Source organism: Spinacia oleracea, chromosome 6, assembly GCF_020520425.1.
Source record: "Spinacia oleracea cultivar Varoflay chromosome 6, BTI_SOV_V1, whole genome shotgun sequence".
Taxonomy (NCBI): Eukaryota; Viridiplantae; Streptophyta; class Magnoliopsida; order Caryophyllales; family Amaranthaceae; genus Spinacia; species Spinacia oleracea.
In genome coordinates, this window is record NC_079492.1 from 141,938,143 (window position 1) to 141,954,122 (window position 15,980).

The 15,980-nt window shown below is 35.0% G+C and overlaps 1 protein-coding gene across 1 annotated transcript; it reads right to left on the bottom strand.

Moving 5' to 3' along the window:
• Positions 1-9,436: 9,436 nt before the first annotated feature.
• LOC110784390 (ACT domain-containing protein ACR8) lies at positions 9,437-12,742 on the bottom strand. Its single transcript, XM_021988844.2, has 7 exons — positions 12,399-12,742; positions 11,915-11,960; positions 11,700-11,814; positions 11,537-11,604; positions 10,841-11,401; positions 10,637-10,741; positions 9,437-10,321 (listed from the first exon to the last, which is right to left on the bottom strand). The coding sequence occupies exons 1-7, from the start codon at positions 12,458-12,460 to the stop codon at positions 9,962-9,964; spliced, it is 1,317 nt and encodes a 438-aa protein (XP_021844536.1). The 5' UTR covers positions 12,461-12,742; the 3' UTR covers positions 9,437-9,961.
• Between the last annotated feature and the right edge of the window lie 3,238 nt (positions 12,743-15,980).

A 15,980-nucleotide genomic window follows, 5' to 3' on the forward strand; every position in this document is an offset into this window, starting at 1 on the left:
CGGAGTATTACTTGTTAGATCAGATCAGAAAAATAAGATCACATTAGAACAAACCATATCAAAAACAACAAAAGGCATTCACATAAAGCAATCATACCAGAAACTAAATAAATTAGACCAAAACAGATGAAGAGAACTATGTCTAAGCCTATTAATCATTAACTAGTTCACACATAGCAATGTATGTAAATTGACTTATACGGAGTACCTGCTATGCAGTACTACGTACTTGGCTAGTCATGAAAAGTAGTAACTTTTTAATCTTCACCCTTCACTGTATATAAGTAGGGGGTGTTCATCGGCCCAAACCCGGACAGGACCGACCCGGATCGGATCGAAATATTGATAATTTAAGACTCGAAGAACGAATCGATTATGCTTGGACCGGACTCGGACCGGACCGGGAAATTCTTTCCAAAACCCAGAGCGGAAATCTCATGACAACAATTCCACAAAAAAATTTTATATTTGTAAGGCACCTTAATGCAGATTTCCATGAAAGTTGGTTGGGATGATGGAAAATATTTTGAAATTGAATATAATAAGCTAATTTAATTTCAAAGATCCTTGATTTAGAGAAGTTCCATCTAATAAAATCCCCTTCTTTGTTACTATTAAGGATAAGATTAGGGTTTTAATGTCATTAGGGATAAGATGATCAACCTCTCAGAGATTCCATTTCCGCTATGGATAATATTGCTAACAAACCAATGGGCCTTGAAATCTGGATTTTTAACATTGTCTAAGCAATAAAGGGGACAATCTCCTATCCAATGATGATACCACAACGAAGTACTTTTGCCGTTACCAATCCCGACTATCATACCTTTTTGAAGGGCCTCACGCCTCTTAAGAATATCCCTCCAAGTGGGGACTGATTGCTATTGGGTAACCAATTTAAAAATTTTGAGTTTTTGAAATATTCATCGTTAAAGATCCTACCCCAAAGTTTGTCTGACCTAGTGAAAATGGTCCAACCTAATTTTGCAATAAAAGCTATATTCCATTCCTTTAACTTCCGAATTCCTAACCCTCTCATATGATCATATCTTTTGATTTGGTAACTTTGTCCCAAAAAATTCTAGACATATAACGACTTCTAGAGCTGTCAAAACAGGTCATCGGGTCGGGTTTGGGTTGGGTCATCTCGGGTTTCGGGTCATGATCAGGTCGGGTCGTGTCGGGTCAATATTTCATTCGGGTTGAGTTCGGGTTCGGTCGGGTCGATTTCAGGTCGGGTCATATCGGGTTTTTTCCTATCCCGGGTTCAGGTCGGGTTCGAGTCGGGTCACATTTCGGTCAGGTTTGATTTCGGGTTCGGGTCTTATCGGGTCGGGTTTAAGTCGGTTTGTAGCAGATAATTTCGAGTTCGGGTCTTATCGAGTCGGGTTTAAGTCGGTTTGCAATACAGTTATTTTCGGGTTCGGGTCTTAGTTTGGATCGGATAATAATCCGATCAAATAGAATTCAGATCGGGTCACTCTCAGGGACGGGTCAAACTCGGATCTGATAATTAACCTATACATTTTAAGGATTTTATATTCTAAAAAATTTTGTTTAACTTATTTTAGAGTTAAATTTTTCAATATTTAGCAATAAATAATTAAAATAGATATATCAATGAAGTTAATATTTGGTCGTGTCATTGATAACTCGGGTAAATCGAGTAGCGGGTTCTCACAGGTCGGGTCAATAGCATGTTTCATCGAGTTACAATCGGTTTCGGGTTGACATCGGGTCGGGTATCAAATCGGGTTCGGGTCATTGTTCGGTCGGGTCAGTTCGGTTATCGGTCATTTTCGGGTCGGGTGTCTGGTTCGGGTTCGGGTGTTACAACATCGGGTTAAAATCGGTTATCGGTTTTTTCGGGTCGGGTACAGGTCGGGTTTCGGGTTACCTGTTTTACCGTAATTTCGGGTCATGGTCAGTTACGGGTTCGGTCGGTTCAGGTCGGGTTTTCGGGTCGGGTCAGTTTTTGACAGCTCTAACGACTTCTATCCACTTTGTTCCAAAAGAAACCCAAAAAACGTCTAAAAATCAGTTTAACTAAGATGGGCCCTTGTGTAGCAAAGAAACCAAGGTGTAACGAATGAGAGTTTGGAAAAGAAATTCGAGCGTACAACAGTAAAAACGACAGTCAAAGTCAACGATTTATAGAAAGAAGAGCCGGTTCAGAAGAAAATCAGGTGCAGAGCACGTGATGAGCTGTCTGGCTTGGACAGAGTAATTGCCAGCTAAGCAGGCCCGAGTTGTCCGGTGGTATTTGGCCTTCCTATCCACGCGTATATCACGTGCCCTTTTTTCTACAGTATTTTCTTTTGACCTTTCTTAGTGCCAATAATATAATATTGCATTTGAAGGTGCACCACTGCACCCTATCAATCTATACATACCTCAATACCTGCATCACTGGCTCACTGCATTCATGTTCGTTAACCGTTATCTTTTTCCCTAGCTTCTTTTCATGCATTCCCAACATATAGTATTCCCAACCGTTATTAATTAATCGATCATGTGGCATGTGCTAGTGAAAATTGTAGTGGAAATTTGATATTTGTAAATAGCTAGTTCTGGCGTAAATACAACACATAGTACTCATTAAAGGAATCAAATACTCCCTCCGTTCCTAAATACGTGTCCAGTTTTCATTTATGGCGTTTCCTTTTATGTGTCCACTTTCCGTTTTTGGACATACACCTTTCCCACTTTTCTATACACTTCTCGCACTTTTCCATACACTTTTTCCACTTTTCTATACATCATTATTAGCTTTTCTTACACATTCTACACTTTTCCCACTTTTTAATCGCCACCTCCACTTTTATTTATACTTTATCAATAAACAATTATCTACTTTTTTCTTTCTCAAAAAAAAACATTCCCAATCATTACCTCTTACACACCATTCAATTTTATTAATTACAGTGTACATGTCCAAAGTGGACACGTATTTTGGAACGGAGGGAGTATTTACGTACTATGTTTCTGTTGCTCACCCCGGGGTGGTTGTGGGTTGGGTCGGGCGGCACGGAAAAAAGTCCGGCCTTGCACAACACGAAAAAAGCACGGCCCGACACGAGCACGAAATCGTGGGCCGTGAGCCGATTTTTTTGAGAAAAAGCACGACAAGACATGGCACGACTCAACCTAGCACGACAAAACCGCTAAATTTAGTAACATTGGGTTTAGGCATGACAGCCCGGCCCGGCACGAAATCTCATGGGCCTTGGCCCTGTTTTGAACTTTTCGTCTCGACTTGACACAAAGTCGAATGGCCCGACTTGGACCAGACTCCTGGGCCCGGATTGAAGCCCGCCCCGCCCCACGGCCATCTTTACCCTGCGCCACCACAGAACGGGTATTCATATCAACATGCCAAAACATAGATTATGTTGGAGTGATCTAACACAACTCTGACTCGTGGCCAAGCTAACTAGCTAAGTGGTCAACTCTTTTATCAGTCACTCCTTCAAACTATAATACTGTGTACTCAGTAAATAAATACTCCTTCAAAAGGTACTTTGAAGGGTGGATACTCTGTATATAAAGATCAACCATGTATTCATGGATATCCTTACAAAGAAAAGGAAATAAAGAAAGAAAGATAGATGCAAGTTTGCATGCAAGCAACTAAGCAAGTAGCTAGGGTGATTACTGATTAGTATAATTTGTAGTTAGGCAGACATGCCTGACCAATATATCTTGTAAGATCTTCGGCATTCAGTCCAATCTTACAAGTTAAATACATAAAAGATGATTCTAGTGGTTCTGCTTTTTAGTAACATAATAATAATAATAATAACCATATTAATACCTTTCATTATTTTCTTATGAATGATCATACAGTATATATGTGGGGATGTGCGTCATGCTATATTTGTGTTCCTGTCCATTTCCACGCCTTTGTTCATGCCTTTATCCTTTTTCTATTTTGGATCCTCGTTACAATTACTCCGTACATCTTCCATCCATTGCCTTATGCTCAATTTAAATCTACCATGTGGAACAGTGGAAGTGTGGAGTACTCCCTCCGTCCCGGAATACTTGACCTGTTTTTCTTATCGGGTCGTCCCTTAATACTTGACCTGTTTATAAAAATGGAAATATTATAACAATATTATATTATTTCTCACTCCACCCCTATTAACCCACCTACCCCTACTCCATACAAAAAATAATTAAAAATTCAACACCTACTCTCCCCCAACCCCACCTCTTAACCCACCTCCCACTAACTACATTAAAATAATACTCCACTATCAACTACTACCTATTAATTTAAATAAGTCAATTCAAGTTCCTTAAACTCTGTGCCGGTCAAACCGGGTCGAGTATTCCGGGACGGAGGGAGTACTCCGTAATTATTATTCTGTATTGTGTTAATACCACTTACATTTCAAAATGATTTTTACATTTTCTCTTTTAGTTTGTTTTATAATACTTTTTATACTTTATTTTATTCTAATTTTTGACATAAAAATTTATTACTCCCTCTGTTTCTTTTTGTTCTTTATATTTGGTCTTCTGCACATTTATTAACGACTAATTAATGAGCATTGAGATCCTTCTATTTTTATATTTAAACAAGGAAAATTATGTTTATTTATAATGATTTCACTCTTATTGGAATTCTAATGTTGGAAAATTGAGAAAATTTTAATGTCCCAATAAAAAAGTGTGATAAATTAAATGATCCAATGAATTTAATTGGCTAAAATAATCATTGGACACAAATTTTGATAAAATATTAAAGCATTTATGTGATAATATAAAATGAAATGTAAAAAACATTTTAAAACACCCAAAAAGGAAAACGTAAATAATAAAAAGAAACGATTGAGTACCTTACTCCTCTAACCCCAACACATTTACAACTTTTCATTCACTTTCTCTTACTTCATTCATTTTTTTTCTTACACTCACTCACATTTTTACGGAGTACACCCTTTTTTTTATTTTATCTTAATATTTACAAATAGAAATTAACGTAAAGATTATTTTAAAATGGAGATAGTAGACAAAACTCGATCTCAATACCTTTATCAGGTTAATAATTTACCAATCAACGGTCCATTAATTAGTTTGATATTTTTTTTAACTTAAAAGAGGAGAATATATTAACTTAGCCCATGGGCTTCAGAAATAGTTTTATACAACCAACCTTCCTACAAAAACTGAAAGCCCAACAGAATAGACTTACTAAACCCATACACCACTTAAAATCAAACAAAAGATTTACAAAAACTTCACCCAGAAATATAATTGAACTATCAGACATTGAAATCCAACTAACTAGGTGAAAACTGAAAAGAACCCCTGCTACAACTAGTCAACTACTCTCTATCATTCACAATGGTGATGCCTCCACCTTTCTGGTCTTTTCCTTTCCTGGCATTGTCTTCATCTCTCAACACTGCTTTACCTTTCGTATTTGCTGCTGGTGCTCCACCCAAATCTGTCCTTACTGGAGCTGGAATTGAACCAAACAGTATGAAATCTTCACTTGTATCCATGTCCTCCATTGCCTGATTTCCAGAAGTGCCACTTGATTGCGCCAAAGATGGAAATGGGTCCTCTACTCCCACAGCTGGAGAAATAATCTTCAAATCTACCTCATAGACCTCCTGAGCCCATTCTGGAACCACTAGAAAAACCTTTTGCCTCTCCTCTATGGTTAAACCAAAGGCTGCCATCTTATGTGCCACTGTATTGTAAGATCTTGGGATATGCATCAGATTAATGGACTCAAACTTAGTCATCAGACTAACCACATCATTCAACAGAGGAGACAATTCATGATGATAAGTTTGATCCATCGAATCCAGCATTATTTTCAATGAAAGAGCATCTGTTTCCACATCAAGTTTGCTAATGCCATACTCCTCTGCAGAATAAGGCCATCCCTTATTGCCTGTAACTCAGCAGCCAGTGGTGTGATAGCATGATATCTTCCTGAGTATCCCAAAAACCAGGTGCCACTTGGTCTTCTAAAAACACCACCTCCTGCAGCTGAATTAATTGCCTTCCAAGCTCCATCTGTATTAAGCTTCATAAAGTCATCAGCTGGAGCTTTCCAAGCCCTCATCAATCTATCAGCTCTTGGCAGTTTCCCTTTTCCTTTACCCTGCAAAATATGGTTAGTAGCCATATAGTCTGCAAAGAAGGAGTTATAAATTGAGAAAACGTTTTTCATTTTTAAATCAAAAACCGCCTGGTTTCTTGACCTCCATAAGTGCCAAAGAGTAACACAGAACAAAACTCTCCACTCTTGAGGTTGTGACAGGTTAAATAAAATCCAGTCATGCCAAGCAAGATTGAAGAAAGTATGCAAGTTAATGTTTCTTGCCAGTTTGATTCTTTGAAATATAAAATTCCACACAATCCCTGATTCACAACAATCCCTAAACAAGTGTAAATGAAATTCACTTTGCAAACCACACCTGACACAGATTGGAGACAAATTTCGAATAAAAGTATAAAGTTTCTGAGCAACTGGCAAAATCTCATGAACACAGTTCCATAATAACATCTTGTATTTAAATGGACATTTTAATTTCCAGAGCTGTTTCCAACCTGAGAAGCTAGAGTCATGATTAATCCAAAAAGAAGAACATTGAGCAAAATAAGCAGATTTTATATTAAAAACCCCATTTGATGTAAACTTCCATCTTAAAAAATCCTCCTGATCTTGACTTCTAGCTAAGGGAACCGCCAAAATAGCATTCTGAATATCCTCTGAAATTAAATGTCTTATATCCTCGAGAACCCAAACCCCATTTTTAATAATATGACTAACGAACCAATGAGCTTTCGACTCCGGGACCTCCTTATCCATTAAAAGATATAACGGCTTATCCGCAACCCAATGATGGTACCACAAAGAAGTGGATTTCCCATTTCCTATCCCCACTATCAGCCCTTTTTTCAAAACATCTCGTCCCTTAAGAATATCTCTCCAAATCGGGGAATGATTTGAGTTCGGGAAGCAATCCAAAAAAGCTGTTTTGCGAAGATATTTTTCTTTAAAAAGGCGAACCCACAATTTATCCGAATTATTTAATAACTTCCAACCCAACTTTGCCATGAACGCCAAGTTCCATTCTTTTAATTTACGAATCCCCAAACCCTCCATATTCATGGGCCTAGTTACATTAATTAGTTTGATATTCATAAGAGAAATGTCTTGTGTGATTATTAGAATCTACTACGGAGTATTTTTCCGTAGTACGTAGCTAACTCACCGTATACTCCGTATAATATGACAATAAAAAAACACAAAAAAAACCCTTAAATTAAGTTGATTCTGGTTGATAGAACTTTTCTAACTATAGAAGTAAAATGAGGAAATGGACAACTCACTCGTAATTTTCTTCACACAAGTAAAAGATATATGAAAATAAATATAATTCGATCGTTATGAAACAGTTACATTGTGATGACCTTGTCAATCAATTAAAAAAATGTATGATAGATGAAGATTATAGGCAAAAAATGACATATAATAAGATGTTTTGGATCACGCAATGAGTGAAAGCAATTAGTATTAACCATTTTCGACAACATGATGGATTATTGATGTTATGTTTCAATGTTTGTCTACTTGGACAAATTTCACTACTACACACAAAAGCGATATCTTACCATTTTTATGATTATTATTATTATTATTCATAACGTCTTACTAACATACTTCGTATCTCTGTTTCTCCCCCTAGTGTTGTCGCTCTGAGTTTTGTGGAATACTCCGTACTTGCTACTTCTCATACGTAATACAATATGGAGTACGGAGTAATATAATGTCTCCTTTTGTTTGTCCGATCTATTTGTCGATTTTGTTCATACTTACAAGATTGCTCTAATATAAAAAATGACCATGGAAACCACACATTTACCTCTCCCATCAAATACATTTGGTTTCACCACCGTTGTCTTTTCTCGATATTACAAAACCAAAACTTAACAAAGCAAAAAAATAACCAGCAACAAATATTTTAAAGACGGAAAAAATACCATACAATTCTTTTGAAGTTTAATTGTACGTAGGGACTTGAATGAAGTTCAGTTGCTCAAATTACTTAAATTCATACGTAGTATAAGGTTGAACAAATTGATAAGTGAAAACCATGTAAATAGAACACACTTATTTATGTAATATTGAACTTCATGTTGTTTGACTCAAATCGTTAAGTTCTTGACCCAATCAAACTCGTTTGGTCATGACCCGACTTTCAACATGGCAAGTTCAAGTATCCATAGTCCAATCTATCTATCTATTAAAATATACATCAGTAATGACACATGTCACATCATGGTGAGTACTTAGATTTTGTATTGTGTTTTATTACATTTTATGCATTTAATAAGTATAGCGGCTCAACAAAATTATTCAAAAATCCGAAACTTGATCATATATTCGATCTATAAAATAAGGTATGTGTACCAGATCAGATGCTGATGTTTGATCCAGAAATTTGGATATTGGGTGCGGTAACAACTAGCAAATAGTATTCTAAAAACAACGGGAAATTCAACGAGCCTGATAAGCTTTTTTCTTCTTCTTTTCCATCCTAAATATTTTTTGTTGAAATCTAAAACTTCTAAAATAGTAATTCGTACTAATCACTATATCATTCAAATATATGGTAATTTTCTCTTATTTTCCATTAACTCTTGACAAAATCTTATTTTATTTTACTTAGGCTCCGTTTGGTAAGGCGTAAAACGTTTTCATTGTAAAATGATTTTCCATGGAAAATAGTTTTCAAGGGAAAACACAATTCCAAACTAGTTTTCCTTTGTTTGGTAACTTAAAGGAAAATGGGAGAAGATGGTGAAGATTGAGGGGAAGAAAGGAGAGGGAGGTAAGGAGGAAAGAAGGAAAAGTGGTTTCACTCCCTTTCAAATGGAAAAGAGTTTTCCATCTTTGAGAGAGTAATGGAAAATTGTTTTACATCCCTTACCCAACCAAACAACGTAAAATGATTAAAAAGGGGGAAATTATTTTCCATGAAAACGTTTTACGCCCTACCAAACGGAGCCTTAATGTAATTTATTTATTTTTAATAAATTAGTGTAAAATTAAAAACTAACAAATTATTTATGACCTAACCTAGTACTCCCATATGTCACCCATGGGCCATGCATATAATTTCAAATCAAATGACCAAACTTATTGTTAAAGCGTGTTTGACAAAGATCCCATCCAATATCCAAACGTTATCTACTCTAAAGCCTTAAAACCTAAAAATTCTTCAAAAACGTACTTGTTTGTAATGACATCATTAAACATTGTCTCAATTTGTATAAACTTGTTTTCCTTTGAATTGACCATATAGAAACTTCTAATCACAGCCCAATATATCCCCACCATTAACCGACTTGAGCATTAATCAATAATTAAGGCCCCACTAAACATAGAAAAATGAGAAGCAAGACAGAATTGAAGTCAATTTGTCGGATTAAACTAGTCAACCAATTCAACTAAACAAACCCATTCTTTTTTCTATACAAAAGATAGATAATCATGTTGTATGAATCCAATTTGTCCCTCCAAAACCTAATTTCAAGCAATTTGACCAACTATTCTTTTTAATTAATTTCTATTTCCCCCCCAATTTTCCCAACTTCATTTCCCTCCTTTTTCAACCTCTTTCCTTTCAAACACCATACATATGGAGTATTACATACCCTTTTGAAATGGTCCGGTGACCCCACACTAACATGTTTGCCAACTACTTACTACTAACCAAATCCGGCCTAAAATCTAAATAGTACTACTAATTCTAATTAATTAATACTAATTAAACTTCCACCTTTATGTACAAACTAGTGACTAATTACCCCAAACCAGAAGCAAGGTATATGCCAAAGGTAAGGCCGTAAGGGGATAGGCATTTCCGATTCCGATTTCCGATTATCGATCACTTTCCATACAGCAAATATATATGCCTTTGCGTTAGCTTTAAGAATATGATCTGATGAGTCCCAAGTTGTATAGATTCTTCCTCACTAAGCTGCCAAGTGATAGCAACATTGCCCCGCCGGCACCAACTGCCTCTTTCCTTTCTGCATTCTGATGATAGATCAAAGGCAACTCCTTCACCTTCAAATTACTCACCCCGATTTTCTCAATCACTGCATCGATTGTTTTTGAATCCGGACTGTATCCTTCTGCATCTGTCACGTAAAAGATGTTTAAGGCCTTATTCTCCGTTGTGGAGATCTCTGCCCTGGCCACGTTTAGCCCATTCTCTCTGAATGTTCTTGTTACATCTGCTAGTAGACTTGGACGATCTTCAGCGTATAGTTCTAGCCTTGCAACCTATATTCACATAATAAAAAATCACATCAGTAACTGTCATTTAGGCTCCGTTTGGTAGGGTGTAAAACATTTTCATGGAAAATGATTTTACCCTTTTCAATCATTTTACGTTGCTTGGTTGGGCAAGAGATGAAAAACAATTTTTCATAACTCCCTCGAACGTGGGAAAACCTTCTCCATTTTGAGAGGGAGGAAAATGTTTTCCGTTTGAAAATATTTTCCATGGAAAATTATTTTACAATGAAAATGTTTTACACCAAACCAAACAGAGTCTTAGTAAACGGTGATGGTATTGGAATTGAAAGAGAAATATACCTGAGATGCTCTCCTTCGAATAGAAGCCTGTAAACACTGAACAACCCGTTGTTTTTCAGCATCAGAGCTAATTGGAGTTCCATCTGTATGCCTAATGTAAAATTCCTGAAAAACAGAATCAAACAGACCCAAAATCAACGCAAATTCACAAAAGCTTTCTTTCTACTACAAAGCAAATAACACATCAAGGTAAGGAAAATATACCAGATAAGCTCGGCTCCCTTGAGTGTTGATGGTGGCATGAAAAACAACATACTCCATATCCGTCAACGTACAAACAACATCAAACAAAATCTTAGGCCGATCTTTGCATTGAATGTTCACAACAGAGTACCCTCTCTCGTTCCAGTTTTGGACACTAACATCTGGTGCATCGTAACTTGTCGATGGGGTTCGCTCATAATCACGATCATCAAACATCATTTGATGAAGTCTTCGCTCAGTATGAGTGACTGTCATCGAGACAGTAGTCTTTGCACTCCTAATATCATTGTCCCCTTTAAGAACTGGCCTTAACCTCGACTCAATCCTCCTTATTCTGTGAGAGTCTTCAATTTGGCACCCGGAATCACAATCTTTAACATAAATAAGGGATGCAATTCTTCCATTATGAGTCCATACTTTAGCATCCATCACTGTGCAATTCAAATCGGCTAATACAGCAAACACCTCCGACAACAGGCCTATTCTATCTGTACCGGTAAGTTCAAGAGCTGTAACACCCTTATACTCACAGGATCTTGTGAATTGGATACTGCCCAATGACTGTCAATTAACAACCAAAAAAAGGGAACATATCAGCTTGATTTCAAAATAAAATCAAACCCGAATTAATAGTCACGTTGATAATGTAATTTAAACTAGTAACGACACGATAAACCCGACAAATTAGTTAATTACCTGTTCCATGTAGCTAATAACGCTCTCATCTTTCAATTTGTTTCCATTAAGATCAGTTACATGGAAAACTGCAGGACAGGCAATTAAAACATGATTAGGTTTTTATTACAGTAATTAGTGAAATGGGCGGCTTAAAAACCTCAAATTAATTATAATTACTCACCATCCATGAACCATCTGCCATCGGAAGATATGTAAGCTTTCTTAATTGAAAGATTAAGATCTGTAATCACTTGAACTGCTTCTAATAGAATCCCATGTTTTCTAGCGCTATCAACCTACCAGAAATTAAATTAAACCAATTATTAATGTTAAACATGTTTTCAAAAAAATTAAATTAAAAAAACAACCCACAAAAATATTTAAAATTAAAATTACCTTAACCAGGGTGGAATTAGGGCAAACAGCATTGTCAATTGCAACTCTGCAGAAGAATTAGAAAAAAATCAAATGAAGGGTTAGATCCTCAGAAAATTAATTAGCAATTTTCAAAATGCCTTTTAAAAAAAATTCTTTTGAGTTTTGAAATTCAAAATTTTCGGAGATGTGAACCGAAGAGGTCGGTTGCCGGTCACTTTTTTCAGGCAAGCTTCTGGAAATACCGAAATCGTGAAGAAGAAGCAACAAAAAGTCTTAAAAAAACTACACTAAAATACGCAGTTCAAGTTTTTTTTTAAAAAACAAAAAATCGCTTGAAATTTAAGCTAATTGCCGGGGGGAAAACTGGGTGATTTCTGAACATTTAGGAAACAAAATCAGGAATTTTCTTACATAAATAACACGGAGTATGTATTTTCTAGAAGAAAAAAAAATTGAAAAAGAAAAGAAAAAAGAAAAACAGGGAAATTAGGGGGCAAATTACCTAGGAGTATCCATACGGAGAAGAAGCTTCTCAAATTCATTCAAACAAGCAGGCCACTCCATGATCAAAATCGAAGTTCTTCAGAAAATTTTCTCTCTCCTCGAAACGGGTTGTAATAGAGCTGGTAAATCAGAGAGATTCTCTCTCTTCTTAGCAGGTGTGTCTGGAAAATAGGATGATACACGGTAGTTAGTTGGAGGGGTATTCTGTCTAGGCTGGGAAGAAGAAGGAGAAGGAAGGAGAAGAATAGTCGTTATGTGAAGATTTGGGTAGTTTTTTCTAATTTTCTCTCTCCACTGTAAAGAGGAGCGCAAAGCACGCCTATTTATATTCGCTAATCTCACTCTCTATCGTCTTTTTAAGGTAATTATTTATTATTCATATTTATGGTCTCACCTCCTTTAAAAGACAACAATAGATTTGGAAATTTTCTTTTTAATTAGGGTCGGGTTCTTGATCTAATCCGTGGGCCACGATTGTACCTCTTCGCAAAGCGTATGGGGTCCGGTTACCTCTTTATGTACTCCGTAGTTAACTCAGTGGTTGTTTGGTTAAATACACTGTTATGACAGTTATGCAATTATCGATACTCATTATCGTAGTTTGAATGCATATACCAATGAACGATATATATGGTGTTTTCTCGAATCTTGATACATATGATCGTATTTAAAATTATGGAGGTCGTTTCTAAAAGAGAGGAGGTTGTTTTTTCAGATATCAGATATGTGTGGCAACACACATATCAGCTAAAAGACAAATAGCTAAAAGACAAAAAAGGAAGTACCATTTATGTTAAAAAAGTATCATTCTGTAAAAAAAAGTACCATTCAGTTAAAAAAAGTACCATTTTTGTTTAAAAAAGTACCATTTAATTTCTTTTATGTCATTTTTCTTATTTTGTCTTTTGTTATGATATGCATTTGCCCACACATATCTGATATCCGAAAATACTTCCTCAAAAGAGAGTCACATTTTTTTGGAAATTCATTAAATGTAGGGAAACGTTGACGGCATATTAAAGAACTTAGTATTTGATTGATTCAAGTCAGTATTCTAATTACATTACTCTCACATACAGAAAGATGAGTGACTAGAAAAACAATTTACAGTTCAATCTAACAACTCGATTTATCCTGTAAACTGTTTATATTTATTAAGTGGATACAAATAACTAATTCAGGTAACAATTGTTTGCTTGCCAAATAAGTTCATATGGTGGAGTACTCCGTATAATCCACGTATAATCATGTCTTAATTAACCTCCTCCCTGAAAAAGATGGACATCTCCCAATAGTTGCCTGCTGGTAGAATTTTGTTTTACAGGTTGGTTGAATTTTCCAGCTGGGACGACACGTGGCCTGTTTAAATTATGTTACTTTCCTTATATCCCACTCTAAGATATGCAAATAATTAATTAATATATAAAAAATAATCTCTGAAACAAGGTACAATTGATCAATTGTGAATGGTTGCCATTATTTTCGCAAAATCACCCAACCCAAATTGTTTTCATTTTTAAATGGGACCTAGTCCACACTAAATTTATTGTGGACGATGCATACAAAAATACAATTTGTTTCTAATTTATTTTGGCATGTTTATTTAGATTATGAAAAAATATCAAATTGGTATCGTTGATACATGTTGTGCTTGAATAATGTGATTTTAAGTCACAATACACTTTTAAAAAATATAGGGTTACAATGATACAAAAAATGGTTATTATATCAAATAATTTTAGTTTTAACTTATTATAGTCACTATAAAAAACAATAAAGGTCCTTATATATGTAAAAATGGCGCTAGAGAAGATTATTGATTTTTGATCTACACTAATATTATTGTGGAGTAGTGCAAGAATAATTCAATATTCATATCGTAGGGATTTTTGTTCTTCTAATTTGTGCCGTCAATAATTTCAAAATAGATATGGAGTACTTAAATTACCATATTATGGGAAATTAACAATAAAGAAAAGAATCATGGCAAATTCAAAGGATATAAAAATTAGGAAATTAAATTTCTTTTTAGAGGTTTATGTTTCCTTTTTAGTTTTTACACAGTTTTTAATATCGATCGAGTAGGATTTTGTTTTATTAATTCAATGACATATTGATCTACTGCAAAATTACTACGGAGTATACAAAGTACTACGACTCTACGAGTACGTACTTTGTATCTTAATAATTATACTGGTATCTTTCCTATTTTTGCACTTATCACTGATATTCAACGAACATCTTTATCAAATCTGATGAAATATTCCTACATACCAATGATGTCTTGGCCTAGTGGTTAAGACTGAGGGCCTGTGTACGATAGGTTTCAGGTTCGAATCCCCCCGCCCCCATTTGTAATTTATATTGCCCTTGTGGCTCATTCGCATCAAAAAAAAAAAAAAAAAAAAAATGAAATATTCCTACATTAATTTAAATCAAATATTTTTATCCAAGAATCTTAATGATTTGTATTAATTTTACATATATATCACCATCTACCCTTTTATTTTGGAATAAAATGTGTTTGGAATCGGGAACGATTGTTTTTCTGCATTCATATCCAATGTGATCCTTTTATAAACGGAATAAAAAAAAAATGCCAGATTCTGGCTTAATTAAACACACGTTTTACCTTAAGTCATTATACTTCGTATATGTTTAAAAATGATTAGTTATTTCTCTATAACTTTTTATGAAGTATATTTATTGGAATAATATTTTTTCCCCAAAAGGAAAAGTTTTTAGGAATAAGATTCTGTTTTTTATGCCTTACACCACTAATTTGTAATATGCATGTGTTGTAACTACTACAGTATTATGGATTAAAATAAGATTTAACACGTAATTAGTTACACTGTCGAATTCTTTAATGTTAAGACTAGTGATTTGAATTAGTGATAAAGTTAATAAAATGTTAAGTCGAATTCAGAGTGTTAATGAAGATATTCCATGCAGCATTGAGCATGGAATGGCCTCTTACATCGTTGGCGGAAAAACCATTAAAGGTACCTTAGAGGTGAAGTGAATATTGGGTAATTTGATGCTTTTATCAATTTGCACAGTAAGGGTGATCAAAATTTACGGTACAAATTTAATACGGAGTATGCATTTAACAACATTCTCCATTTTTTAATTTAATCAAAACCGATTTGTTTTAAATTGAATTTCACTTATTATATTGGATTTTATCTATTGTGACTTTTTTTAACACGAGTATATATAATATAGTTATAGGGGTGTCAAATTGGGTCGGTTAGTTATTGGTCGAGTATATTCGGGTTGGGTAGATGTGCCCGTGGGGTCAGTGTGCTTAAGCGAATTGAATGTGTGAATTTTTTTCGAGTCACTTCGACTTTTGTCAGCAATCGGTTAATTGGACTAAGTTGTCTTTTTACAGTCTTAATAATATACAATACATAAGAAGTTCTCACGGAGTATTATTTACGTAGTATAATTTATCATGTACATTTTTAATAATTTAGTGTTAGCTCGTCTAGGGTATATCTATTGTGTTATTCATATTTGGAGTATTTCTAATGTATTCAGCAACATCAAGCTACATATTTACTTTGTAAAACTA